Raw genomic sequence first — 26,312 nt, forward strand, 5'->3', positions numbered from 1 at the left:
TAGGATCTAAAGCTGGAGAATATCTGCCTGAACAAGTTTTTAATGCAGACAAAAGTGATTGTTCTGGGGAAAAAAACGCCACAAAGGATATTTATTAGTAAGGAAGAGAAGTGTGCACCAGGATTTAAGAAAGGAAGAGATAGGCTAACTCTACTATTTTGTACAAATGCAGTTGGGTTTATGGTCAGGGACTACCCTTATAAAGCTGCTAGCCCCCAAGACTTGAAGGGAAAAGATGAATACCAGCTGCCACTCTTTTTGTTGTACTACAAGAACACTTTTTCTGGATTGGTTCCATTGATGTTTTGTCCCTGAAGTCAGAAAGTACCTTGCCAGTAAGGGACTGCCTTTTGAAGTTCTTTTGATATTGGAAAATGCCCCTGGCCACACAGAATCCTATGCATTCAAACCAATACCAAAGGCATTAAAGTATTCTACTTGTCTCCAAACACATCTCTAATTCAGCCTTTAGACCAGGAGGTCACAAGGACCTTGAAGACTCATTGCATAGGGTATTCTATGGAAAGGATTGTCAATGCTGTGGACGAGAAAGAACCCCAATAGAGAGAGAGAGAGAGAGAGAGAGAGAGAGAGAGATGACATCATGAAAGTCTGGAAGGAGTGCACCATTCAAGATGCCATTGTTTTAAAGAAAAAGCCATCAAGCCCAAACCAATAAATTCCTGCTGGAGAAAACTGTCCAGATGTCATGCATGACTTCACAGGATTAGATGAGAGCCAATTGAGGAAATCATGAAAAATTGTGGATATGGCAAAAAAAAAAAAAGTGTGGGGGGGTGAAGAGTTTCAAGATATGGATCTCGGAGAAATTTAAGACGCTATGCAACACTAGAGGAATTAACAGAAGATGACTTGATGGAGATGAGTAATTCTGAACCATTGCCAGATGATGAGGAAGAATATGAAGAAGCAGTGCCAGAAAACAAATTGACATTAAACAATCCAACAGAATGGGTTCCAATTAATCAAGACTTCTTTTGCGACATGGACTTTTCCAAGATATGGGTACAGGATGGAAAACTAAAGCAAATGGTGGAAGAAGGATGGGTACCATATAAAAATATTTTTAGAGAAATGAAAATGTAAAAAAGTCAGACAGAAATTATGATTTATTTCTGGCAAGACAGGGATGCATCTTGTCCCCTCTTCTTTTTAATTGTTTTCTGGAATATGTCATAGATGAAGCTCTTTATGAATATGACACTGGAATAGTAGTTGGCGGACTTAGAATAAATAACTTGCGTTTCGCTGACGATATCGATCTTCTGGCAGAAAGTGAAGAAGAATTACAAGAGATAACCAGTCGTGTTTTCGGAACATTAAAAAAAAATGGATTATACATAAACCTACAAAAAACAAAAACAACGATAACCTCAAAATCAGACATTGAATTCTTAAAGATACAAATTGGCAATAAGCAATTTGAGAATGTAAAGAAGTTCACTTATCTAGGAAGCACGTTGAGTCAAGATGGTCGTTCAAAAACCGACATTAAATACCGAATTGAAGGCAACCGTGGCCCTACAGAAGTTAAAACCATTGTGGGGAGATCACAGAATAGCAATCGCAACCAGACTAAGACTAATTGACACCTTGGTGAATTCTGTCCTTTTGTATGGTTGTGAGGCCTGGACTTTATTGAAGGAAGATGAGAGGAGACTCCTGTCTTTCGAAATGAAAACTTACATACGACTTTTGAGAATTCCCTATACCGCTCACGAAACCAATGAAAATGTCCGAAAACTGATTGACTCAATAGATGGGAGAAAAAGGGAAAATATTCTGACAGTCATCCGAAGAAGACAGATGAAATGGTTCGGACAAGTGGAGAGGGCTAATGGCATTCCAAAGCAAGCACTAGAAGGAATCGTTCTGGGATCAAGGGTTAGGGGCCGACCTTGATTAAAATGGACTGATAACATCAAAAAATGGACAACTCTTTCTCAACTGACATCAAGAACAAGAGACCGAGACGACTGGAGGAGGCTAGCAAAGAGTATCACCTACCAGCCATGAATGACCCAGCGGTTCATTTAGGACTATGGGAGAAGAAGCAGACTAGTGGATTAATGTCTGAACCAATTTTAGCACTAGGATAGGTCTTTACACTACTTCTAAAATGTTGATCGACTAAGTAATCAGTTTGGTTTCTGAGTATACTGTTGCTATTGTCTTGTGGAGATTTCCATGCGAGTCTTCTGTTGGTAGCTCAAACAACATATCCTGTAATTATTAGGTCTTCTTGACAAAATTATATTAAGCAATCTCTATCATTTCTTATCCCAAGTCCAAACTGTCCTACTGTGACTCCAGATGCTCCTTTCCCTACTTTTGCATTATAGTCTCCCATGATAATGTTGATGTTATGTTTCTTTGTCATTTTGAGTTATTTCAGTTGAGAATAGTTACTATTCTGCATCATCCTTGTCTGCAATCTGTGCATATACTTATATAACATCGATTTTGGTTTCTTGGCCCTTGAGTTGTAGGAGCATTAATCCATCGGAGAATGGGATAAAATTGAGTACACTTTTGGATGTTTCTTTACTTATTAATATTCCTACTCCACATCAGTAAGTATATTACTGCTTCCTGAGTAATACAGGGTCAGGTTGTTGGAGCAGCATTTACCTAAGCCTGGCCATCTTATTTCACTCAGGCCTAAGATTTGTTTTTTAGTCTTCTCATTTCTTCAATGACATTTCTCAGTTTTCCAGCTTCAAATGCTAACATTCCATGTTCCTATTATAATTGGTTTGCCGGAGATACTTAGCACCCCTGCCGAGAACTTGTGGTCATTGTTCTTGTGTTTGCCATGATGGTTGGTCTGGGGAGGTTGAATGCAGTAGTTGTATTTAATTCCATAACTGCTAAAATGAAAATTCTGGTCCCATCACTCCATCATACGACCTTTGTCCAATCTTCAGTAAACTTAGGCTACAAGCACTATTTTTCTTAATTTTTGTAGAGTAGCTTTGCAAGAGTGCAGAAAATCTTCCAAAGATTTTAAAATACATTAACTTCTAGAAGCAAGTGTTAATTGAACTATTCAGAGAACACCATTTTTTTCAAAATGGCTTGATGCAAAGATGAAGAAAAATAGTGCTCTGTGGCCTAAGTTTACTGAAGATTAGGCAAAGGTGGTCGTATGATGGAGTGATGGGACCAGGCTATGCATCCATCAATCAGTGCCATGATATTAAGAATAATGTAGGAAGTATTTACATTATTTGATAGTAAGCTAAAAACTAACAAGTGTTATACTAAAATTCTAATGGAAATTGCTTGCTGTCAAGTGTTGCTTTTTAGTGCTCTTAGATGGGTGCATTTTTTTTTCCAGCAGAATAGCACCTGCGCTGCTAAAATAAACTTTCATTATCTAAAAAAAAAGAAATCTTTGTGGGAAGTAATTGTCCACAGCTTAACCCTATAGAAATTGGTCTGTCTTTAGTCTGAAACCAAGCAACAAGAGAATATCATTTGTGGTGGGAAGGAACAGTTTTCTACCAAAGCTCTTGGGCATTTAGTGGACTAAATGTTATGAAGAATAGAATCTGTAATTAAATGGATTTCCAGTGATAATACCAGTCTTATTGTGTAACAAAGTTCAGTAATATTTCAGATGTATTCTTAGTTTTTTTGCTAATTTTTTTATACTAATTTTATAAAAACATTTTTTTTTTTTTGTTTAAGGTGATCATATTAAAATTCCTAAATGTTTAATTTTTATCCAAATCATATTTATGAAATTACATACACAGGAGAATACTAATCAATCCCATGACATTTGTTATTGAATGGGAATGATATCAGCACTGCATGAAAAGCTTTGAAAAGATGCTTAAATGATGCAGTATTTGAATGTGTCAGTGTTTCAGTGAAATGGATTTGCAACCATACTAAGCAGGAGATCCATAAGATGATAATGTGAAAAGAATATCATGAGAATAAGGGCAAAAGGAGTGAGGAAATACCTAAGTGAGTGCAGGCTAGAAGTGTTAAGTACTATATAGAAAGCTGGGAGTGTGAAAATAATGGCCTGTGCAGGCTAAAGACAATCCAAAAAAATTATCATTATGCTGCAAGTAAAAGAAATAATGAATGCAGAAGAATGTGTATGCAGATGGTACCCTTGTCAGCTGCAGATGGGATTGTTCAAATAATGGGTCCTTCATCTATTAAGATCTATCAACCTGGTGTATATAACAAGGCCCACAGTGATACTACATTGAAGGGAGATAGGTGCATGAGAAGGTTCTAGAGCTATTGTGTAACCTTCATACAAATTCAGCAGTAGCGACAGATGAGATACCAGCATGTATACCAAAGGAATGTTCAACTGAACTGGTTAGCTCCTTGACATATTTATATAAATTGATTTGCAGCTCAGAACTTTTATATAGATTTATATAGAAATGGGTTGACAGACAAGTTCTACTTTGCAAGAAACAACATGAATTTACTAAAGGAAGTCATAATGTTAAGGTGAAGTTGGATAAGGGGATGGATATACTGTTGAACTTTGCAGTTTAAATTGAAGGATAGGAAATTGGAAATATAAACTGTTGACTTGGATAAGTGGGTGTCTGACAGATAGGTATATGGGGATGTGAATCTGCCAGATTTCACATGATCAAAGAAAAGTACTGCAGGGATCAGTCCTTGGACCGTTGTTTTTCAATCTTTACATTAATTATGTTGGGAAGAATCTGTCAGGAGATATTCACTTTGTTGATGATACAAAGATGGGCAGTCTGCTACTGATATATAGCACTTACAGAATGAATAAGTTGGAACTGTGGGTAAATGATAATGGCTGTCAATTCATTGTCAATGACAACCCACAGTGCATTACATTACAATGATGAGATCACCAATGGCATATTATATTGGTGAGATTATCCTTGAGAAACTGAGACTAAAGATCTTGGAGTTATGTTCAATAGGAAATTGAAGTTCAAAACTCATGGCAAAAATTGCAAATACAACTCAGAGGATAATTGTGATGCTGAATTAAACATTGATATGTAAGGATTAGGAAGTAATTTTGCCTCTTGACAAGACCTATATATAACCATACCTGGACTACTGCACTCAATTTGTTCTTCTGGGTTTCAAGAAGATAAAGCTGCTTAAAGGATGCATAGAAAAGTTGCAAAGATTTAATCGGGATTATGGAATGTAGATCATGATAGATTAAGAATATGTGGACTGCAGACACTGATAAACAGGAGATAGGGATGATATGATGGGCTTATGAACTCCTAAAATGATTACGGGATATTGTTTTTTTTTTTAACCTGGAATGTGAGGGAAAGGATAAGACATTGGTGGAAGTTGTGCATGGTGAAGATAGGTCTGAGAGCTAGATTTTTTTCTCATAGAGCATTGAGGGGGAACAGTTCGAAGTGGTGAGTGTACCTAACCTGAGTTTAAAATGAAGTGTGACTGCTGGTGTGGGAGGTGTATGTCCTCCCTCAATGAGCCTTTGATTCCTTGGAGGTCTCTGATGATGATACGAAAGGAATGTTATGAAAAGAAACAAGAATGAGATTGAAAATCATTAATCTTACCAAGATATGATATTAACGAATTAAGGACTATGATGACAAGCTGTTTAATATATAGGTTGTTCAGAAGGAATGGTTGCATGTTTTTGGATGTGTGGAGTGAATCTGGGGAAGAAAGGATTTGAGTGTTAGCCTGCACTTGAATGCATTTGGTATCAGGAGTCTTAAGAAATTTATTGGTATGAGACCTAATACAGAGAGGAGTCAGTAAAATTTATGCATTGACTAATCATTCCTCCTCATGATTGAATGGTGAGTTAATGATGATTGCTACATTTAAAGGGCAAAAATCTAACTGTAGCAATTATCTCATGTTAGAAACATATTGCCTCATATTAACTCTCAGTAGGTGCATATAGATTACTGAAGGACTTTGAATCTGGCTAAAAATAAAAATGTTTGTATAATGTGCTTTATATAAATAACTTACTTTTGCCAGAATGGAGCCTTTAGACTCTTTATTTCAGTAAACAAGTTCACTTTCAAAAAATATAATTTTTTAACATGAGATGATTGCTACAGTTGGAGGGGTTTTTGCTCTCTTTAGGTTTCTACCTGTCTAGTAGGCCCGTGCACTCTGGAAGTTTGTCTGCTGCTTCTCCGAGCGAAGGCTTGGTGTGGTGTCCTTACTTTTGTTTGTTTGTGCTGTGTGGAAGTTTGATTTGGTGATAAAGTGCAGATTTTCGTAAAAAATCCTGTTTTGGAGCTACTTGAGTGAATGACCTAAAAGGTCACTCATGAGGTTTTGGAAATTAGCAATTTGAACAAATTGTGTCTAGCCTGTAATGAGAACAAACAGTTCAAAACATCTGTCAGGCCAGTGAAACCTAAGCACACTTATAAAAGGTGAATATACTGGCTTGGGACCTAAATTCATGTCTTTCAAGTAGTGCAAACCAAGGCAACTCCTATGCTGAAGGTTATATTCCCATAAGCTATCAGAAAATTTGTGAATGTGGCTAAAAATAAAATTGTATATATCCTTTATATAAATAACTTTTGCCAAAATGAAGCCTTTTAAGCTTTTTATTTCAGTAACTTGGCTTATTTCTTAAATCAGAGTAATGCTCTAATAGGGATGGTTAATCCTGTCTACATATGTTATTATAGTTGTCAATTTCATGTTCTCCTGGCCAGTTTGCCTCTAAGTGATCTCCCTCTCCCCACTTTGCACTGGATAGTCTTTTTATGTAGATAGCTTATTGCAGTATAATTGCAGTTCAATATGGTATTTGAACTGTACAGTAAGATATTCACTTTTAGGAGCCCATAGCCAGACTATATTAGACAATCTGGGTGAGGGGGAAACCTTGCATTTGAATATGGACATTTATTGATGAAAATTAGAACTTCAGTGTGGTAGGACAACAATGCATACAGTCAGTGTGAGAGGCCCAGTGCAAAGAAGTATATACTAAATACTGACTATATCATTGTATTGATGAGGTATTTTTTTACACAATACACAAAAGATTAAAGAATATGGCAGTAGAACTGTTCTCATTTTGTTACAAAGCTAATTATTGTAGTGTAATATACTGAATAAGTGCTATACTCTTATATTGATAATTTAATCATTTAATTTCAGGTTGGAAAGGCTATGGCTTCAAATGAAAGTGCAGCCTATGAGATTATGAAATCATTAGATGTAGATTATGTTTTAGTCATCTTTGGAGGTGTTATTGGCTATTCAGGTGATGACATTAATAAATTTCTATGGATGGTAAGAATAGCCGAAGGAGAACATCCGAAAGATATTAGAGTAAGTTTTGAAGAATAGTTAAGGTGTGATTGTTCATTTAAAATTGTAATCTTTCATCCATGAATTGTAATTGAAATTTTTTTTCTTTACAGGAAAGTGATTATTTTACAGACAGAGGAGAATTTAGAGTTGATGAGCATGGATCACCTGTGTTATTAAATTGTCTTATGTATAAATTAAGTTATTATAGGTTTGGAGAACTTCAGGTAAGTAATAATTTTTAATTGGTATTTTGATTAATTAGTTATTTTTTTACATTTTAGAGATTAAAAAAACTTTTTTATGCAAAAATTGAAAATTAGTAGGAACTGTGTATTATGGTCATTATTTCCTTCTGTATAAAAAAAAATGAGGAGCTTGACAATGAAATTGTATCTATAATTTATAATTAGCATTTTCATTAATTAGTTATTTTTCTACATTTTGGAGATAAAAAAAAAACTTTTTTTATGCAAAAATTGAAAATTAGTAACAACTGTGTGTTATGGTCATTATTTCCTTCTGTATAAAAAAAATGACAAGCTTGACAATGTTGTATCTACCATTCTGTTAAGGAGCTGCATACTAATTCACTTAACTTTCATGACAGTCTTGTCTGTTGACTGATTTTTGTAATCTGAACTTTTGGCTTCAGGTAAATTCAGAAAACTTTTAAGGGGAATAAAAAAAAAAAAAAAAAAGAAATAAAGGTGGATTCTCATTGGCTGACAATGTATTCCAAATGATTGGCACCAAATTATCTATTTCTCAGAGGTGAGTTTGAAAGCTATGTTGCTCCATAATGGAATACCTTCAGTTACAAATAGACATGTTCATACAGAATGCTTTGGAACTGAAGAATGTGTACCTTCTTATGAAACACCGCCAATGCAATATATTCTTGGTATGTCTACCAAGAATATATTTCATATTAGATATATTTAATCTTCACAGTTCTATATTACAATTTTGCCATTTAAAAAAAAAAAAAAATTGTGCTATATGAAATCCCTGAAGATGTCTCAGTGACAGATGAATTGGAAATATTAAAATTAGTTTTTAATCCTTTCCTAGTACTGTAAATATTCCATTAAACCTCCTACATGATGTTCTCCCAGCACTTAAACCTTAACACACAGACGTTGTTGATACTGAAAGCTGGCATTCAAAGAAATAATGGTGCTGCTTTGATACGTACTGAATATGAAGCAAAAAAGTTTCCAACCACTCTTGTTAATTCAGAAACAGTTTTCTTGCTGCTGTTATATGTTAAACTTGGTTTAAGATAAACTTTTGTTACAACTATAGAATAAAATGATAGTGGGTGTCTATTTTAAACAGGAATTTTCAGGGATCAGTGAGATCAAAATCAGGAATATATGTAGACCTGCAAATTAAGATCATGAGTGTTTGCTTGTTTGATGTATTGTAGAAATAATTGTACATTTCCAGAGTTAAGGAAAAAAATTTAAGTCATATCCATTTTCATGTTTGTGACCAATGAGCATCAGCAGAGAAATCACTGATTCTGATACTTATTCAAGTGGTGGCCATACAGCAGCATTCTCAGACCTTTGATAGCTTTCAGTATCAACAATGTCCATGTGTTAAGTGCTGGGAGGACATCATGTTGGAGGTTTAATGGAATATATATGCAGCACTAGGAATGGATTAAAAACTAATTTTAATGCTTCCAATATTTTGTCTATCACTGAGACATCTTCAGGGATTACAATAACTCTTGTAACACATACAAAGACAACACAATACTAAATGAAACGTATGGGTGACTCTAAAATCCTATCTAGGTGGTGCACCCTTTATGGTCGTTTGTAGGTGACCTAGGATGTAAAGTGGGAACTCTGACAATTGTTTCCCAAATTTTGGGAAGTTTTATGCATCCATATTTATTTAAAATCAGTTGATTTCTAAGTGCTGCTGCAGATTCTAAAAACAGTCTTTCCTTTTTAAATTTACTATGGTGGTTTTCTTCCAGGAGAACCTGTGGGTTATATACAATACATTGGTCTGCAAGACCAAATTGACCATAGTTGTGATTGCAAACCACAGGATCTCCTGGAAGAAAACCACCATAGTGAATTTAAAAAGGAAGACTGTTTTTAAAATCTGCAGTGGCACTCAGAAATCAACCAAATTTAAATAAATATGGATTCTTAAAACTTCCCAAAATTTGGGAAACAATAACTGTCAGAGGTCCCACTTTACATCGTAGGTCACCTACAAATGACCATAGTGGGAATATCACCTAGATAGAACTTTGGTCACCCACATGTTTCATTTAGTATTGTTGTCTTTGCATGTGTGTGCATTACAAGAGTTCTTTGTAATCCCTAAAGATGTCTCAGTGACTGAGATGAAATATTGGAAGCATTAAAATTTAGTTTTTAATCCTTTCCTAGTGCTGTAAATATTTCATTAAACCTCTAACACGATATCAGCAGTGTCCTTTGATTGAAAAGAACTGGGTTTGAATCCCATATAGGATGCAAAAAAAAAAAAGAAAAACAAAGGCCATTAAGGGTTTTTAATCTGAAAATGAGCTAGCCAGTCTCATACAAGATGCAAAAACCAACCAGAAATGCATGCAATTAACAGACATGAAAACACTACCTTGTAGACTTGGTTGGTTGCTCTGCCCATAAATCCAAACAAACACATGTTCTCATTATGTACGTGTATAATACAGAGCTTGATATAAAGTTCTGAGTTCTTTAAAGGTGCACCTCTGTTAGACATTAAAATAAATTAACTGGCAAAAGGACAAATCAGGAACTGATTTGTGTTCTTGTACAGAATACTGATTCCACTACATAATTTTGTGACTCTCACAAAAAGTAAACCTAAAGTTCATTAATACTGTGGGTGGGGCCAAGAGATTAAATTTATTTTTATATTTTACATAATCCAAGAAATCCTGCTCTAGACTAAATGGGTTTTTTTGAGCCACTTCAGCCTTCCTTGCTTATTAGCAAGGTGGTGGACTCGTGGATTCAAATCTGCAACCAGTTGGTTGGAGAGAAAGTTAACAATTTAGCCAACCAGACTGGCTATATAAATTATATACTGTACAACTTGTTAATATTATTGCTAATTTTGTTTCAACAATTTTCTTCCAAAATTACCTGCTATGTATTAGGTCTCCAGTATTGTCAGACACACATATTTTAATCTACTAAAGCACTACTGTGAGACCTTTACATTACTTCATTATGAAATGGAATGTGTGTGTGTGTCGTGGGGGTGGGGTAAAGTGAATTTTATTTCACTTTCCTAAGGTGCACTACTCAGATGATTTCATTAACTCCAGTCTCATACAAAAGTGTATTTTCTTTCCAGAAACTGTTTATCATTCTGCATAACAGTCATAATACATTTGTTTCACAGCTTTAGTTGCTTTGGCCATAATTCCAAACAATCCAACTTACTAATCATAAGTTATTTGTTTGGAATTACTTTGGGACTTTGTCCTTCCAAACTAGCATTAAACATGTGCTTTGCTAAACTTTTCTCCAAGGACTCTTTTACCTAAATTGAATACTTGCTGTGACAAATTTTTGTAAATTAGCAATAGAAAGACTATATGAAAATAGGCAAAAAGTATGAAATAACTGCTTTTTGTATGGTGAACATACCTGTAATACTTGTTTTATAGATTCACTTGTTTTACAGGTATGTTCACCATATAGAACATTTTAGCTATTTAAATACAATTTTTAGTGGAAAATTAAATATGGAAATATATAATAGAATCAAAGTATGTTGAAGTACATTTTTTGTACAGCTTTATGTGGAATAAGAGAAATTAACTAAAACACCAAACCAGCAGTATTCGTGCAGTGTTTTTCTTGCATTAACTTATGGATCTAAAAATTTGGTTTGGTTTGGAATTTTAAGTGGATGCCAGTGGACTATAGTGTGAGGATGAACAAATAAGACTGATTTAGGAGAAAAGTTGTTGATAGGAAGCTATCAATACAAACTCGGTTACCTAGTCAGTAATTTATACACTCCTTTAGATAAATATCAAATAAGAAAATCTGTTCCAGATCATCTGTGTTAGCTAGGAACAATTTCACTAGTTATCCACTGATATTTTGACCCATAGGGAGTCCGAAAATTTGAATATACATGTTGTTGAACTTAAAGAAGTTAGCTGAGATTATTAGTTTAAGTTGATGATATCACTGGGTGTTAATTTTGTACAAGAGTGCAGGGTGTGGTCTTCTGTGAGTAGTGTGTGTACGATGTCAATGTTCTGGGAACATCCACGTTAGTGTATAATGAAGTTGCATCCAATGAGGTGAGGACGTCTTCCTGGATAGGGTTATGTTATTTATTTTTTGGAAAAGGTCGTCCATATTTTTTATCATAGTTTGACGTTGTAAGTAGTGGTTTGAGTAGTTTGGCTACAAATTTCGATAACGGTGCTATGGTGGTGTTCTTGTAGGGCATTGGAATGCCCTAACAGACACCCAATACAACAAACGCGCAGCTTTCAACTCTTTGGATATTACCACCACCCACACAAAACAATTCCATCATAAATCTATCATATCATAACCTCTGTAAAAATATGTTATTTTTGTGTTGTACTTTAAAATGTTTGTATTTCAACATTCAATATTTCTTCTTCTTTTATTCGAGATATCTTCAATAGTTATTCTTATCTTTCTTATTTTAACTTATTTAACTCAGTTTTAACTTAACAGTCGTAACTCCGAGTTGTAATCTCATTGCTTGAAATAGTCAAACTCCTTTAATCCTATCAATTTAATTCCCCTCTTCTCAAGGTCATGACTATGCTACTTCACATGTATGTATTTTAGAATTTAGGAATTGCCTCTGGCTGGAGCCAATTCCTTTGTCTAAATGCATTGGTCAGGCAGAATCATGCAAGTTATTTGACAAACAAAACAATTTATTCATGCTAAATCAAGATGCATATAAAGGATAACACTACACATACTAAAATAATCCAACTCAAATAAAATGACATGGAAATAATATAAAATTCACGTGTCTTGTTCTCCGCTAGATTAATTAAACAGTTCTCGCTTAAGCTCAATGACTAATGCAATAAATATGCTCACATATAAATCAGACACAGAAGAAGACTTGTATACACTTCACATTAATTTATTAAGCTTAACTAAAACTTTCACATACAATTCCCTCTTTTAGTATATAACATTATCTAATTCCTCATAACTCTGCAAACTACTTCACAATTATTTTAACAAAACGGCGTTTCGTCTTTACTACTGTTCTCTATGCTAACAAACTAAAAAAAAAATCGGCAATCCTTGCCATAAATTTCACATCTAGGAAGGTTCTAAACAAAAGTTTTACTTGTTACTTTGTCATCCAGTTCATTACACAAGATCCTAGAGATCATTGACACCTTCTACTTTCCAGTAAAATTCACACATGGGCACTCTTTACGACATCGATGATACTTCACATGTGGAGATCATCAAGGAAATTAGTGGTGGGAACTCTGGAGCAAACCGACACTGCTATTACGAACCTACTATCATCGGGCTTTGGCTGGTGGGACGTGGATCCCCGTCCTTGGAAAAGCAGGACACACAGGAAACCCCTCATAGTGAGAGCAGGAACAGAAAGCCTAGCCCCTTTTCCTTCGATTCTCCCCACCCCCTTTTATTCTGCTCTCACTATGAGGGGTTTTTTGAAGGGGGTCTTCTCAGCCACCCGGCAGTCGCAGAGTTAAGTTGGGAAACCCGACTTAATCAGCGACTTCCTTGACCTTCGCGAATTGCAATATCCTCAGGGTTTACGTTTTTAATCCTGTCTGTACAATTTTCTTATAATTTATTCTAACATTTTTTTTCAGGTTTATTACAGTAAAAATGAGTTTTATTACAGCAAAAGTATTAATCAAATACTTAAGGGTCAAAGCTGTATAACTGAGAGAAGACCTCCACATAGCTTTTAAAGGAATGCGGAGAACCGACCAGGGCTTCTGACCTAATGTCCAATCCTCACCTTCTCGTGGTGCACCCTGTTGGGTATCTACTTGGATACTGAACGGACGAGGATGGGCTGGCAATTTGGGATTTAGCCGACCAAATTGTATTCTTATTGGTTAAACCAAAATATAGAATGATGGTACAACATGACAAAATTTCATGCCGGTTGGGGCATCGCCCGGTTAAACAAGGCCCCCGTTGTTTTCGCCAGGGAACCAGGGCGAACAGCGAAAAGCCAGCTACTGGAACAAATCTGAAAACACACCCCAACTCAACATCACCACAGAGTTAAAGATCGGTACTATCAACGTAAGAAGCCTGAATGGCAAAGAAATGGAGCTAGCTGAGGAATTAGATAAGTACCAGATCGACATAATAGGAGTGACTGAAACAAAAAAGACCAAAACTGGTGAGATCTTTCTGAGCAATAAATACAAAATGTTATATTCAGGCAATGACAATCAAGGAAAAGGAGTAGCCATAGTATTCAACACAAAATACGAGGCTAATCTTCTTGAATGGCAGTCAGTCTCAAGTAGAGTAATGTGGGCAAATATGAGAATGGGGAACTGGACAATGAGACTTATTTGTGCCTATGGTCCCACAGAAGGTTCTACTAAGGTAGAAGTGGAGGAATTTTTTTGAGGCTTTAGAAAAAGCAACTGACCCAATGAAAAATGAAAAGTTGGTCCTTGTTGGGGATCTAAATAGCAGAGTAGGAAATGATTGCGAGACATGCAAAAATATTTTGGGAAAATTTGGTGAAAAGAGCAAAGCTAATAATAATGTCAAATATCTGTTGGATTTCTGCTCAGGACATGGACTGGTTATTACTAACACCATGTTCCAACATAAAAATGTGCACAAATTCACATGGAGAGAAGAGGCTAGGAATAAGAAAAGTCTCATTGACTATGTTATTGTTGATAGTGATGTTTTCTCCCTGGTGCAGGACACCAGAGTGTACAGAGGATTTGAAATTGGAAGTGATCACTATTTAGTCTTGAGCAGGATAAAATTGAATTTCATATTGAAAATAATAACATGTAAGAAAGTTTTAAAGCGAATAAAAGTTGAGCAGCTCTCAGATGTGAGCTGTAGACTAAAATACACAAAGATTATTGAAGAAAAAACGAAAGAGTTTGAGAACAGGAATCAAACCTTGGAGATTCAGTGGCAAACTCTGAAGAAAACATTGATTGATTCTGCCAGAGAGGCATGTGGTGAGGTTGTAAGGATAAAAAAATCAGAACTCCCTGGTGGACACAGGAAGTTAAAGAGGTAGTGAAGGAAAAGAAGAAAGCATACCAAAAGTTCCTGTCAAATAAGTCAGCTTGTGCTCTTAGAGAATATAGAAACAAATGCAAGAATGCTAAACACTGTGTAAAACTAGCTAAACAAAAGTCATAGGAGGACTTTGGCAAGAATATAGAAAATAAATATCAAGAAGGTGGCAAAATATTCTGGAGGTTGTTGAAGAAGCTTAAGAATGGAGGAAACAGATAAAAGGAATTAGATGATAAAGGTGACATGAAAACGGGAGAAAAAGATATCCTTGAAGTATGGAGTAATTACTTTGAAAAACTGCTAAATGAAACAAGCAGTGATGACAGCACAGTGGTAAAAAAAACACTGACCAGGCATGCAGTCAGGAATAAATATCCATACTTTAAGTAGAAAAAGCCATCAAGGCTTGAAATGTGGAAAGGCCGCAGGAGTAGATGATATTCGACCAGAAATGCTGAAGTATGGTGGTATAAAAGTCTTACAGTGGCTGCACTGCATAGTTCAGAAAGCCTGGACAGAGGGACGAATTCCCGATGATTGGAGTAGAGCTCTCATAGTACCCATATATAAAAAGAGAAATAAAATTGCATGTGAGAATTACAGAGGTATTTCCCTACTGAGTGTTCTTGGCAAGATCTATGCAAGTATACTTGAGAAACGGTTGAGAAGGATTGTGGAAGAAAAGCTTGGTGAAGAACAAGCTGGATTCAGGCCAAATAGAGGCTGTCAGGATCAGATCTTAACTTTACGACAAATAGTCGAGAAAGCATGGGAATACAACAAAGATCTGTATTTAAGTTTTGTCGATCTGGAAAAGGCATATGACAAGGTGCCAAGAGAGAAGCTATTCAATACGCTGCAGTTATATGGTGTCAATGGGGCATTATATCAAGCAATACTTAGTCTTTATTTGAGTTGTAAGTCAGCAGTTAGAATTGAAGGAAGTACAGGAAGATGGTTTAATGTTAAATCTGGTGTGAGACAAGGATGTACATTATCCCCTCTGTTATTCATTATCTATATGGATCACATTATGAAGGAAAGTGGTATTAAACATGATATCAAAATTGGAGATGTTAATGTCGGCTCTCTGCTTTATGCAGATGATGTTATACTTCTAAATAAATCCGCTACAAGTCTGCAAGATTCTCTGACTAAATTGAATAGCTGTTGTAATAGATATGTTATGAAGGTCAGCAATAAAAAGACAAAGACAATGAAAATAGGCAGAATATTGAAAATGTCAACTGTGTTGTGAATGGAGAACCTGTGGAACAAGTAAAACATTTCAGCTATTTAGGCACGATATTTACTGAAGATGGTAAATTAAATATAGAAATAGACAACAGAATCAGCAAAGCTGGTATGGTGGGAAGTCAATTGAATAAATTCATATGGAATAAGAGAGAAATTAGTCAGAACATTAAATTAGCTGTATACAAGACGGTGTTCAAACCAGTTTTAACTTATGGATCTGAGAGCTGGGTCAGAAGTAAAACACTTGACCAAAGACTAGAGACCACAGATATGAGAGTCCTGAGAAAGATTAGAGGTGTGAACAGATGGCATCAATGGCAGTATCATATTAAAAACGAAGATATTAGGAAAGAACTTGACATTGTCAGCATCCAGGAATGCGTTAGCAGAGCTAATCTCAGGTGGTATGGTCACTTAAACAGAATGGGCGAAGAAAGATTAGCATAACAAGTGTTGTCTGCCAGGTTGGCAGCAAAACAACCCTGAGGAAGACTAAGATATAGGTGGATTGATACGGTACAAAGCGCTTTAGACTATAGAAATATAAGATCTGATAATGTTGGAGTGTTGACAAGTAACTGACTGATTTGGAGGAAAATTGTAGATAGGAAATTAATAATGATGTAATTTTTTCATGTAGTACTATCATATCCTGTACACCCCTTGAGGGTACATGGCAGGAATTTGATGATGATGTATTAATCAAATTACAAGTATATTAAATTAATTTTATTTCCGAAGTAAAATCTGTATAGAAGAAATTTTATTCTAAATTCCTTCTATACAAGATTTTACACCTCGCACCGGAAGAAATCACCATTAAACTTTGCTGTATCCCCAAAATATGTACCAAGCAAAGACATCGTTATCGAAATTCGAGCAAAACTAGAAAATGACCCAAACAAAGAAACAATATTCCAGAAAATAAACATCATAAATAGCAAAATAATAAAACCCCACATTACTCCCAACTCACACAAACCCTGTTATCATTAAAATTGAACCCGAATATAATGTTCACAAAAGCAGACAAAGGGGATACAGTACTTATCATAAACCAAACCGATTACCTCAACAAACTAACAGCTATCTTAAACAACTAACACACCTACCAAAAAATCCCAAATGATCCAACACCAGACCTCATAAAAACAAATCAACAACACCCTACATGCCCTAAAAAATCAAAACAAGATGACAAAACCACAACGAAAAACACAACACCCACCACCACACGTACCCATGTATGTTCGGACAAATCAAAACCGTTATCGAAATTCGTAGCCAAACTACTCAAATCGCTACTTACGTCAAACTTTATGATAAAAAATAGATGACCTTTTCCAAAAAATAAATAACATAACCCTATCCCAGGAAGATGTCCTCACCTCGTTGGATGCAACTTCATTATACACTAACGTGGATGTTTCCAGAACATTAGACATCATACACATGCTACTCACAGAAGACCACACCCTGCAATCTCGTACAAAATTAACACCTGGTGATATCATAAATTTAAACTAATAATCTCAGCTAACTTCTTTAAGTTCAACAACAACATGTATGTTAAAATTTTTGGACTCCCTATGGGCCAAAACATCAGCGGACAACTAGCAGAATTGTTCCTGGCACACACAGAATCACTTTCTCTACCCTCTCCTCCGTCATCACCTTTTATTGTAGATATGTGGATGATATTCTATTCATTGGAGAACCAACACACATCACCACCTTACAAGCGTCCCTTAACAGTTACAGCAACAGACCTGACATTAATCAGAACAAACAGCAAAATAGCCACAAAAATATACCACAAACCCACACATATCGGAAACTACCTCCATTTCAACTCATATCGTCCATATTCGGTTAACAAATCAGTCATCCTATCACAATTTATAAATGCTTACAATTTCAACTAACTGTAATTATCTCAACACAGAAATAAAAAAATGAACACATGTTTAAAAATCGCAACTATCCTACACAACTAATAAATTACCAAACAGGACAGCAAAAACCTATCAAAACAACCCAACAACCAAAAGAAACTTCTCAACACACAAAATTATCAAACTGCCATACATCCAGAACACACAAAAAACCTACAAATACATTTAGCAAACATACTGACTATAAGCTGGTATTCACCACAAACCAAAAATTGGCAACATTTTAGAAGTGGGTTTTAGAAACCCACTATCTCTCTCACACACACAAAGAAATATTAGAACACCTCAATGTAGTCTACAAATTTCCTTGCCAAAAGACTGATATCACCTACACAAGTTCTACTATTATGGGCAAGACTACAAGAACACTTCCGTGACTGTAACATCCCTATTCCAGAACATTTAAACACTAAAAAATGCAACATTCAAAAGAAAAATAGAATACAAAGTACAGGGAAAACAGAAATAGCAGTTCATGCCCTTGAGCAGAAACATCCCCCTCAAATTGACAAGGCTATAATAATAGACAAGACAACGAAACAATGCTTAGAATATCAGAAATGATAGCCATAAAATGTGACGAAAACTCGATCAACATCCACTGACCCTACATAATCTCAGAGTGTTGGAAGCTCCGCAACATAAAAATTAGGTCGCAACTCTGACCAATAGGCATAACACAAGCACTTCAAAGGCAGAGCAACACCAAGCCGACATAACATACCCTATACTTCTCCCATGAGTTCAGATGACAACACACGGTCGAAATGGCTTGCATCCCATTAACCCTCTCCCCGGCCCCTTTTCCCATAAGCCCTTCGTTAAAAAAAAAATTTCTATTTTCAGTCCCCTCTTTCATCTCTTCCCCTCCTCCAAAAATGCGCCCTTAAAAATAATATGTACGAGGGCTGTTCAATAAGTAATTAGACTAATTTTACTGTCGCGAAACCACTCATTACAATATCAATTTCTGTGGAATAAAGAAATATTGCTGTCTGTATTAATTAACAAAAGAGGTTGATAGATGCCGTATATGGGCTGATGTGCCAGAGTGACACGTGACTAAACGCAAGCTTGTTTCGGCGCGTCTACGACCACGACCATTCGTTGAAATGGAAGCGTCCCTGGAACAGTGTTATGCAATTAAATTTTGTTTGCGTTTGCAAAAATTTTGGCATCAGACACTTTTAACATGATACGCGAAGCTTTCCACGATGAAGCAATGTCGAGGGCAAGTGTTTTTCGCTGGCATAAAACTTTTAAGGAAGGAAAGCAAAATGTGGAAGATCTTGAACGTGAGGGAAGACCTTCAACGTCCATCACAGAGACAATGATCAACACAGCAGTGATTATCATCAAGGAGGATCGCAGAATTACAGTACGCCAGCTGCATGTTGACCTTAATATTTCTGTGGGTTCACTCAATCATGGCTGCACATCTGGGACTGAAACGTGTTTGTGCTCGATGGATTCCCAAACTCTTGACACTGGAGCAAATGCAGCATTGAGTGGATGCGTGCACAGAATGGAAAGAAAGACCGGAACAAGAAGGTGACAACTTCTTAAAACGCATCATTACAACAGATGAAGCTTGGTTGTATCACTATGACTCTACAATGAAACAACAAAGCAGTGAATGGAAGCATCCGTCTTCGCCTGCCCCCAAGAAAGCAAAAACTGTAAAATCAGCTGGTAAAGTTATGACCATAATGTTTTATGACTACGAAGGCATTGTTTACCAACATGCTGTAGAACCCGGAAATACTGTAAACGGCTCATACTATGCGGATGTTTTACGGACAATGGTACAGCACGTCAAAAGGAAACATCCATTGCTGAAGAATGCCTTCTTATTGCACCACGATAATGCAAGGCCACATATTGCTGGTTGTGTAGTGGACGTTTTGCAGAAGAACAACATAGATATCCTACCACACCCTCCATACAGTCCCGATCTCACACTGTGCGATTTCTGGCTGTTTCCTCAGCTCAAGTAACCACTAAGAGGCCGCTATTTCAAAAGCAACAAAGCATGTAAAAGCTGCGGAGGCGGTTTTGAAAGAACTCTCAAAAAAAGGACTTTCACATGTGTTTAAGAAGTGGACGCAACGTTGGGACAGATGCATGGCATCTCATGGTAGTTACTTCGAAAAAGACCATGTAAATGATGATGGTGATTAAAGGTAATCTGTTTTCTGTATAAATATAGTCTTATAACTTATTGAACAGCCTACGTATATATTATATTAAAAAAAACAGGTTTTTTCAAATTAATTCTTCCACATTGCCACCAACTTCTCCCCCACTTTTTCCAAAACCCCCTTCCCTTTTAACAGCCTAACAGCAGAAGTATGCACTTCGCAGAAAGAAGAAAACCGACAATATCCAAAAACGCACGTGCGAATTTTCTTTCTCTATTATTCTACATATATTTGTCTCTAAAATACATCTATAGTGACCTAAGAATTATTGAGTAAAAAGTCAATGACATTAAAAAAGGGCACTCCTAAACAAAAGCAGGAAAAATAGCTGTAAAAATAATAACGTATATACATTTATAATGTACTGTTAACCAAGTGATTATATTAAATTTTGAAAACTTAACTAAACGTTGAAGGTAAATTTACTGCAAATATGAAGCACACTGCTGACAATTGTAATGCTCTTATGGGCAATAAATAAAGTACCTAAAATGTTTTCACTTTTAATCGGAGCTAAAACCAAACCAATGCTCTTAATTTTCTGTTTTATTTTTATAGAACTACCTTTATATCATTCAACCAATACCAAACTGATGTATATATTTTATACCAAAAAAAGGGGCTAAATTCAGTATTCTGCATGTCATATTTCTTATCATGCCACAATTGCTAAAACCTTCATCTTTACCAATTCAAAAAAATTTTCCCCCATTGGCAAATATACATATTACACTTTTATTTGTTTTAGAATAGTACCAGTAATGTAAAAGTAATGAGGCCTGTGTAGCTCGGTGTAAGTGGCGCTTACATCCTCTGCACTTAGCCGCCTGAAGATACTTAAGTCCAAGTCTAGTTGCCAACTGGAGGAACTTTTTCTAAGCCATTCTTTGACTGGTTCCTGTGTTAGTCGATCTCTGGCATGGGCAAGTGGGTTTTTTGTCTCGTAAACTCAAGAAAATCGACCAAAGAATTCACATTATTTCAGAGACAATGATATTATATCATTAGGTGTCTGTCCAATTAGGAAGGTGATGGTGAATTGTAGTGGAGTAGTGTGCCCTCCCGTGATGAGTCCTTAGATGTGTTCCGTAAAAATAATAATAATTGAACAAGACAGTAAGAGCCATGCAATGCACTGGTAATAAATAAATAAATAGACAAGTGTGAAAAGTAGATTAATCAGTGGCTTTAAAATTTTAGTACAAAATGAACTGACAAACAGCTTGACAAAAACAAACTTTGTCTCTTGATAGTTAGTGGAAAGAAAACTTGTACATTTCCCACCAAAGCAAACTATTGTACCGTGTTCTTGATTCTGAAGTAACAGAAGCCCATATAGGGTGTTACTATGGGTACTAATTGATCCCATGTCTGCTGACTAAAAGTTTAAAATAAACTCTTTTCTCTGCAAGAATAACAATAAATCTTTCTTTGCAATACAAGAAAAAGGCGAAAATGCAATATATATACTGCATTTAGTTGTTCTTCAGTTTTCATGTTAGGCTTGATGGCCTGTTGTGGCCAAGTAACTTAGTGTTTTTTGAACTTAATTCTTTAATAGGTGGTTAACACTATCTGCATAGTGTATTTTGGCTGCCAATTACATGTAGTCTTCTGGCCAGTTTGCTGTTTTGCGAGATGAGCAAGTGCCCTGAGGAAAATTCTTGCCACCTCTGTATGACCAAGCCCTGATAAAGATTTTTTTGTCTACATTTAGTTGAAAATGGATGCACTGTAATAAGTTTTATAAATTAAACTTTGAATAATGAAGTACTGTATTTCTTCATAGTTTTAAGAGACCAGTATTATCTTGTCAGCTGTCCATCATTAGATCTCTGTCCAGTTAGGAAGTTGACTTGTTCACACCAGCTGTGCCAGTACTTTCCCCATTCCTTAGGTTGACTGATGTAGGCTTGTTTCATCGCTTGTGTCTCCTCTCTTAACTATAATTTGAAATTATAAAGAAATCAATTATAAAGTTGATTGACTGCAAAGTTTTCAGGTTGTTTTTAATGGTTCATACTGCACATCTAGTTGATTATAAAGATTTCAGGAGTGACATGAAGCTATTATAACATTTTGAAACTTAAATGTTAATTCTGGATTTTCTTTAATTTCTTATTTCTTAATTTCTCAGATATACAAGTGAGTTTGACATCTAGGTATGGAAGAGTGCCATCAATCTCTAATTCTGCAGCAAATTTGATTTTTGGATGTTGATGGTCTATGAAATTCGTCCACGACTCCAGATTATGAAGATGTATCTTTCCACAATCTAGGTTTCAATGGGAATGAAGAAATAGCTTTTTCTTCAAAAGATTCCAGATATAAATTTGCCAGTATGGGTGATATGTCCCCATGACTAAACAGAAGTTCTGTTTGTAAATAGTGTCTTTAAACTGGAAATAACCAGAATTAACACAATGGGTTAATAAAGACTTTTTTTTTTTGATAATTTATCTTTTAACAGAGTAAGAACTTCTTCTGTATGCACTTTCGTGATGAGGGAAACAACATCAAAACTAGCCACAATTTCTTCTTTTTGAATGTTTAGTTTTTTGATACTTGAAACAAAATCAACAGAATTTTCGAGGAAAGAGGAGGTTGTGCTGAATAGGCATTTTAGGAATTTGTCTAAATACTTTGAGAGTTTATAAGTAGATGAATCAATGCCTTCTACAATTGGTCTCAGTGGAGTATTTTCTTTGTGAATTTTTGATAATCCATTTAATCGCGGGATTAAAGAACGAAGAGAACAATTGAATACTGTTCTAAAGCAAGAACAAGAAAAATCATCTAAATCAAAGTTTTAACTCTCATGATAAAAAATTATTGTAAACAAATCCAGTTACAATCTTTCCAATGTTGAAAAGAATATTCTTAATAAAGGCTCTAATTTCGTGATATCACTAAAATCCATTTCAAAGGAGCTGTTACTAAAATTGAAAAGGCTACCACTTTCCTTCCTACTTGAGAATCTAATTTACTCCATAATTCTCTCATGTTATGCACCCGAAGTCTTCTAAGAAGACAAAACTAGTTGTGCAGTTTATTTAAATTAAAATAGTTTTTTTTATTTATTTATTTTTTTTATATCTCTTGGCTTAGTCATTTAATCTGTTTCAAAAATGTCTCCCAGCTGAGTAAATCAATTATATCACACACACACGTATATATACTTCTTTTTATTGCACTTTACATATCTATTATAAGTAGTGTAGCTGGAAACATCACAGAACATTTGCTTTGACTTGCAGAGGGACATTGGTTTTCATGCCTAATTATCTGATTGCATATTATTTGCACTATTTCTCTTAACGAAGATGTCAAAGTGGAATAGCAGAAATTACAATTGTCATCACTAATTTTAATTTTTGAAAACTTTATAATGACCCTTAATTCTTCTAAGTTTGTTAAAATCAGACAATCTAATTTGGTTGTGATTAATAATTAATATTTGCATATTCAGATTTTTAATCAGTCTTACTTGAATGTTAAATTTTGCACAAATTTATGCCATTTACAGCTTGACTTCAGGACGCCATCAGGATTTGATCGTACACGGAATATGGAAATTGGCAACAAAAATTTCCAGTTGGAACATTTAGAAGAAGCATATACTACAGAACATTGGTTAGTGCGTATCTATCGTGTTAAAAAACCCGAAAATCGTCCTCGTGTTCCATACAGTGAAAGAAAAGTTAAGCCTAAGCACATTTTTGTTTCAAAAAAGGTGAGTAATTAACACAGTGACATATCTTATGCTTTTCCCCCTTTTTGCACTTTGTTACTTGGATGAATTTAATGGCATAATCCATTAAAAGATATGTATTTAGTTTCTTCATGAAGAGTACTAAATTAACATTTTCTAAATCAGAAAAAGTTCATTTGCATTTATTGTGGTTTAGCGTTTTACTGCTTATTTTCACATCTGTTCTTTTTTTTTCTAAAAATGAACTTCAATTTAAAAGCTATGCAGGTACTTATATATATATATATATATATATATATATATATATATATATATATATATATATATATACACACACACACACACACACACACACACACACAGTTAATACATTCCTGTAAACTACTGTGTAAATCAGATTTGTGTAATGCAAGATTATAAAATAATTGATGTTCAGATTATATGTGCATTCCTCCATTAGCTTGTTCTACATCATCAAAATTTCTTATTGAAGAAAAAGATGCAGTACAATAATTTTAAAGTAGAAAATAAACTTTAAATCATGATAGTTATTTTTAATATCTTATAACATCCATTTTTATCTCGACAGACACCTCTTAAGCTCATTGGTGTTAGATCTTTACAAAGGAAGTAGAAAACTTGCTTATGACAGCATAACGTAGAACATCTACTCACTATCTTTCTGCTAGTAGCTAGGCTTAAGCTACAGGATTTGCTGGTAAGACTTGTTCTTACGGGATTTCTCTCTTTTGCTTGTAGAACCTTTTCTGTCCTACGGTATTTTTACTAATCTACCACCACGATCCTACTCTTCCCTAGATCCTATATCTTTTTTTTTGGCCATGGCCAAACTTAAGACTGACATGTCTTCACTACTTCCTAGGGTGAGAACGGTCGGTTTTCAAACTGACCCATCCCTAAACAAAAGACATATCTGCAAAGCACTTTGTGAGGCAGTAGGTTCCGAAAACATTTACAGGTTTACCCCCTTTGGGGCAGGGAGATACCAGGTAGTGGTAAAAAACACCACAACTAGGGACAAACTGCTGGAGGGTTTTAAATGTAATGATGTAGAAATCACTCCGTTCTTAGTGGGAAGCCTGTTAAGAACGGTAAAAATTGACAGGTTCCCCCTCGAATATATAGAAAATAGCGACGACGTCATCCACAAGGCATTCGCTAAATGGGGCACAATTAAGAACATTAAACGGGGCACTGATGTCGACTACCCGGATTGGAAATCAGGAGTGGTCATCTTCACAATGGAGATGAAAACTCCTATTCCGAACTTTGTCACCATCGGCTCCGAAAAAGTCATGGTAAACTACCCAGGTGTCACAAAGCAATGCTACAGGTGTGGCTCCCACGAACACCTGGGAGCAGAATGTGCCAAGGCCAAGTGCAGCAATTGTGGCGAATCTGGCCATTCCCTACCACATTGCACCAACCCCTGCAAGAAATGCCACCAAAAAGACCACAGTTACAATGTGTGTCAACACAGAACATCAGCAGAACGAATGGGGGGTGCGATACAACCACTTCCCGTTCCTCCCCCCCTTAGCTCTGACAACACAGAACCACCAAAAATACCCACCCCGACCCTGCCACCGATATCAACAGCCCAACCCAAACGTGGCAAACAAGAGGGGTTCAAACAAGTATCACTGGGTAAAACCAAAAAGTACAGAAGCCAAAATTCAACAGCCAGCGTTCCCCCCACCACCACGAACGCAGATACAACCACAGCATCTGCCATAGAGGAAATGGACACCTCTACAGCAAAACGTCAAAGGGAACAGGTAGAAGACGAACAAGCTTCGTTTAAAAGGTTGCCTATGGGCGGAAACCCTACTACCCTCCCCACGACAGGAACAGAACCCACCCCAGCACCATTCCCTAAAATAATTCCAGGGGGAGCTACTATTCTCCACCACGTCCAAAAAGACCAGGACGGGTTCGAAAGAATCCACAATGCCATAGAGAAAAGCGGCGAGCCACACTTCTATGCCCACTACACAAAGGGTTCATTAAAACCCTGTGTTGGCTTGGAATGGGACAAACTTGCCGTGCCAGATATTCTAAATGAGGAACAAAACTCCTTTAGGAACTCCATTCTATCCGCCAATATGGGCTTACACGACAGCGACATCACAGCGCTATACCAAGCACTAATCAAAATAGTTACCGAAGAGACACTAAAATTCTAATTGTCCCTCCCTATAACTACACCACTAAAATGAACAACACTTTTCGCGTCGCCACTCTCAACATTAACGGTCTGCGCTCCGTCAACGCGCTGTTTGGAGCCTAATCTTACTGCATGAGGTTCATGTACTCTTTCTTCAGGAGACGCATTTTTATCAGTACTGGGACATAGAAAACTTCTCCAGAAGCTTCCCCGTTCAGAGCTTCTGGTGTTTCGGAGAGCGCTGTGCGAGGGGGGTGGGAATCCTTATTCGTCAGCCTATTCTAGGCGGGTTTTTCAATGTACAGAAAGATGCTGCAGGACGTCTAGTCTCTATAGACTGGAAGTTTGGAGGTAGAGTCATCCGCTTCC

The 26,312-nt window shown here is 36.0% G+C and overlaps 1 protein-coding gene across 2 annotated transcripts in view; it reads left to right on the forward strand.

Moving 5' to 3' along the window:
• The window catches only part of Stt3B (catalytic subunit 3B of the oligosaccharyltransferase complex), a 250,419-nt gene that overhangs the window by 190,775 nt on the left and 33,332 nt on the right, over positions 1-26,312 (forward strand). For both annotated transcript variants that reach the window (XM_090413219.1, XM_090413218.1), the window contains exons 14-16: positions 7,180-7,353; positions 7,446-7,559; positions 23,570-23,776. In XM_090413219.1, the coding sequence (XP_090269345.1) occupies positions 7,180-7,353; positions 7,446-7,559; positions 23,570-23,776 (495 nt within the window). The remainder of the gene's footprint in view (positions 1-7,179; positions 7,354-7,445; positions 7,560-23,569; positions 23,777-26,312) is intronic.

Source organism: Typopeltis vanoorti, chromosome 23, assembly GCF_054136105.1.
Source record: "Typopeltis vanoorti isolate ZY-2024b chromosome 23, IOZ_Tvanoo_1.0, whole genome shotgun sequence".
Classification (NCBI taxonomy): domain Eukaryota; kingdom Metazoa; phylum Arthropoda; class Arachnida; order Uropygi; family Thelyphonidae; genus Typopeltis; species Typopeltis vanoorti.